Source organism: Pteropus vampyrus, unplaced genomic scaffold (assembly GCF_000151845.1).
Source record: "Pteropus vampyrus isolate Shadow unplaced genomic scaffold, Pvam_2.0 Scaffold411, whole genome shotgun sequence".
NCBI classification, from domain to species: domain Eukaryota; kingdom Metazoa; phylum Chordata; class Mammalia; order Chiroptera; family Pteropodidae; genus Pteropus; species Pteropus vampyrus.
The window spans coordinates 379,384-383,493 of NW_011889192.1; the positions used below are offsets into that span (position 1 = coordinate 379,384).

The following is a 4,110-nucleotide window of genomic DNA, read 5'->3' on the forward strand; positions in this document are numbered from 1 at the left end:
AACGACTCCCGTGCCCTGTGGCATCTCCCCCGGCCCTGAATTTTACTGTCAAGGGCCCTGCTTTTAGCTTTGCTTTTATAGAAGGCTTATATCTTGTTTTAAGTTCTACTAGGCTTTTATCTCTAGGCTTTCCAAAGTATTTAAAACCTTCCTTTCTCTAATTATCAAGGTAAAAAAAAATAAGCATTCCCCCCAAAAACTAATCTCTTTTCCCTGCTCTGAGGACCAAAACAAACAAACAAACAAATAAAATAAACCCTTCCCCATCGTGGTAATATTTTGTGAAAGAAGCCAAATGCAAAAGTGTCATATGATTCCTTTTACATGAAAGTCAGTGTTAGGGACGGTGGCCCGTCTGTGGCCGGCGGAGCCCCTGGGTGTCTCCTGGGACGACCAGCCGCAGGGGATTCCTTTGCATCTCGGAGCATCGTCTACATGGCTGCTTTCAGGGGGCAGAGCCTGGTGAGCTCTTCTCCGCCCAGCTCCGCCCAGCTCCGCCTGCCTCAGTGGAGATGCCCCCTGGCCTCCGACTGCACGTCATTTCTGGTGGGGTCAGTGGCTTCTAGATGTCTCCTCACCAGGAACTGATGACTAGACATCATTTATACCGGAAGTTCCATCTAGAACTCCTGAGGCAGCCACTTATAAACCACTGCTCGTGGGCCTGGGGATGCCAACGTCTAAACCAATTTCTCCTGGTTCTACTGAATAGGACACAGGTGAAGTGTGGGTGGCCCTTCAAAAAATGCATCCCCACACGGCCAGCATCCGAGTCACACCTTCTGGGTCAGGAAGCACCTCAGCCCTGGTCATCCACTCCGTGCACAGTCTGCATCTATCTGCCTTTTCAATAAACGAGAAGAGCAAATGTTTCTATAGGACCTGGCACAGGAGCAGAACATCAGGTGTCAGGACTGCGGGGTGAGGGTGACAGGGGCGGCGGCGGGGGGGGGCCGTGACAGGACAGATGACGGACTTCGGACGGATCAAGGTGGAAAAACCCAATCTCTTCATTTCCCCTCGATCCCCGCTTTTAAAATCTCAGAGCACACACATGCTTGCGTGCTCCCCGCTTCTCTCGACCGACCTCTGTCCTTGCTCTCTGCCGGCCTCGGCTCTCTTGGCCAGACTGGCCTTCGACACCCAGGTAATCTTCGCTCAGCTACACTGAACTCTGAGATGTCTTAGCTGCTCACTACTGCTACGGCTCGTTTGTCGTTGGTTACTTCTCCCCACTAGCAGCAAACCATGAGGAAGCCTGCCTGGACCACATGTGGGAGGGGAAGAGACCTGAGTGCCAGGTCTCTGCACCCGGTCCCAGGGGTGGGCATGCCTGGGGCCTTCTGTCAGAGCCCCCGCTCCACTCTTCCGAGGTTCAGGCGACTGCAGAATGAAGTTGCGGGTAAGACCGTGAGTGAGAAGCAAAGCACCGGTGACCGGAGCGATTTCACAGTCCGTTTGCGCCGATCACGCTGGCGTCCCGTGCGCCAGGAGAGTCCCCACCACGAAAACAGCGAGTGAAATGACTCGGTAATGCGACTGGGCTATCCCAGGAGGCAATGGGGTGTTGTTTGTGCACCAGTGTGAACTCTCCTGCATGTTCTAGGTGGAGAACCCGGCCAGTCATTCAATCTTCCCACGAGCCCGCGGGGGCGGGGCCTCTCCCCACGCCAGTGACCCGCCTCCCGCCCTAGGCGCCCCTTACCTCCTGCAGTTTGATCTCCTCGGGCTGGAGGATGTCCAGCACCCCGCTGCTCCGAATCTCAGGGAGATCCTGCCAGAGGTTGAACCTCGAGTGGGGGTTGCTGAGCAGGCAGATCTGCGGCAGAGCCTTCCTCTCCGGCGGGCTTGCCAGCTCCTCCTCCTCCTCCTCCTCCTCCTCCTCACCATCCATCTCCTCGCTGGCCGGGGAGCCCGGGGTATTATCTTGTATCTCTGCATCCTGTTGCCTCCTGGTCTCAATTTCCTGGAGAGTTGATTTATCTCGGTATTCCTGATACAGGAGCCCTGAAATCAGATAGAACTGGAATGAAGAAAAGTAAATAATTTCCAATGACGCTCTTTCCGAATCTCTAAGTCGAAGCTTTGCTCTCTTACTCAGGGCAAGGGCTCTGCCTGTGACACACGGCCAGACCCACACCTGTCTCGGGAAGGGCTCTACCACGGAGTACACAGCCGCAAGGATTGGCATGTGCAAGTTTTTTCAACAAAGAATAAAGAGATCCCCGAACTGATTTAACAATCCAATCACATAAATGCACGCTTTCCCCATGTGTGCCTGGCAAACGACGAGGATCTACAACTTGATGTTTAATAACCAGTGTGTGCAGAGTGGATGGAAATGTCCCAATTACATTTGGACATCCCAACAGGATGCTTTCCACAGCCTTAAACGCTTCCTTATTAAAACCCAAGTATATTCATTTGTGAACTGGGAGTAGTTGTCAATTCTCATTTTGAAGGAAAAAATATTTCAGCAGCTTTAGGATTCACAAGGGAAACAAACATTCCTTTTTTGCTTTCGCAGTTTCAGACTTCCTTCCCTGACCAACTGCGCTTGAAATAAGTTCATTACAAGTCTCCAAGGTGATTTGGGGGTACATATGAAGCAGCCCAGAGGTAGCACCTCCATAGGGAAAAACTCATTTCAGACATCCTGTACAGAGAGGCAGAAAGCTTCAGTGACAAGGTGGGTCCCAGCCCAGGCAGAGGGGAAGAGGGGCAGGTTGGGGAGGGGGAGTGGGAATCCTGCCAGGAGTGAGGCTGGGAGGAGAGGGGGTCAGACCCCAAGGGTCTTGTCTGCTTGCTGTGCCCTGGAGGCGGCAGTCTGTCCTGTGGGCAAGAGGGAGGCCCCAAGAGACCTCCGGCAAGCAGCTCTGGTCTAAACTTGGGGAAGCCCACGGATGGGAAGAAAGAGGCTGTGACACTTCTCCATCTGAAAGTGATGACAGAGGCCTCAGTGCAGTGGTGATGGAAGGACAGAGCCATGCTTGATTCGGGGGACAGTGACAAGGTGGTAGGCGGGTCCTGGGGACTGGCTGGTGCTGCTGCATCACTGATAATATCCAGGTGACCAGTTTGGCAACAAGGTCAGGTGGCCCCATTCGAGGAGATGAGGAACTCAAGTGGAGGGTCCAACGGGGGGAGCGGGTGGTGGAGAGGTCCGGTGGGTAGCCAGACACACTGGTCTGGAGGGCAGTCGGGGCCCCTCGATATGTCTGTCTGTAAAACAAAGATGGTTTTCCCAGGAAACTTCTGGTAAGGATAAATGTACCACTTGTAAAGCACTCTCTCTTGTAATGCAATACAAATGTTAGCTATTATTCCTTCTTTATCTAATTGTTAAATATATCTAAACAGTAGAAAAAAGAAGGGAAGAAAAACCGACTGACTTTGAAATCTTGAATGCGGCTGGATAGATTAGATTCATAAAGAGGAACGCAATAAATGTGCCCTGTGGATTAAAACAGTTGGCTCCCTATGCTCCATGACACTAAATTACAAAGCCTTTACGTGAGTCTGTAGCATTTACTTAAAAAAAAGGAATAAATAAGGCCTCATAAGTTTGCAATGTTATAATCCACCAGAATACAACACGGAGTTAATCTGACAAAGGAATGAAAAAGAAAAATCAAAGTCTAAGCTAAATGCGATCCAAATTGAAGGTCCATAAAGACAGAGGTTTAACATGGCCACATACACTGGTTCAGTCATAAGCATGACGTCACAAATTTTGCTGACATTGAAGCAATGACACTCCTGTGGTTCTGATCCTATATTTATGGAGGTTTAAAGAAACCAGGTTTCCACAGCTGACTTGGGGTCACTTTTCAACACAGCACAGTGCCTCTCTCACATAGTAGATAAGCAAGTATCTGTTGACTTGAACACCTTTTAAAAATGCAGTTTCCGACCTTCACAAAAGTGTCTAACTTTTTCGAAGTTTCGAAAATAACTCTCATGTATGCAACGGTTGGCAAGTCATGGATGAAAATGATCTCCAACTTAATATGCTGAAAAGAGACATAAATATCAACATTGTAGGCAGCTGGGTTGAAAATAACATTTCTAGGATCACATTGTGGCAGACACTGTTGGCTGCCTTTTCTC

The 4,110-nt window shown here is 50.1% G+C and overlaps 1 protein-coding gene across 1 annotated transcript in view; it reads right to left on the reverse strand.

The window, feature by feature from the left end:
• The window catches only part of NGEF (neuronal guanine nucleotide exchange factor), a 34,003-nt gene that overhangs the window by 25,058 nt on the left and 4,835 nt on the right, over window positions 1-4,110 (reverse strand). Inside the window, exon 3 of the mRNA XM_011380873.1 lies at window positions 1,706-2,007. Within this exon, the coding sequence (XP_011379175.1) occupies window positions 1,706-2,007 (302 nt within the window). The remainder of the gene's footprint in view (window positions 1-1,705; window positions 2,008-4,110) is intronic.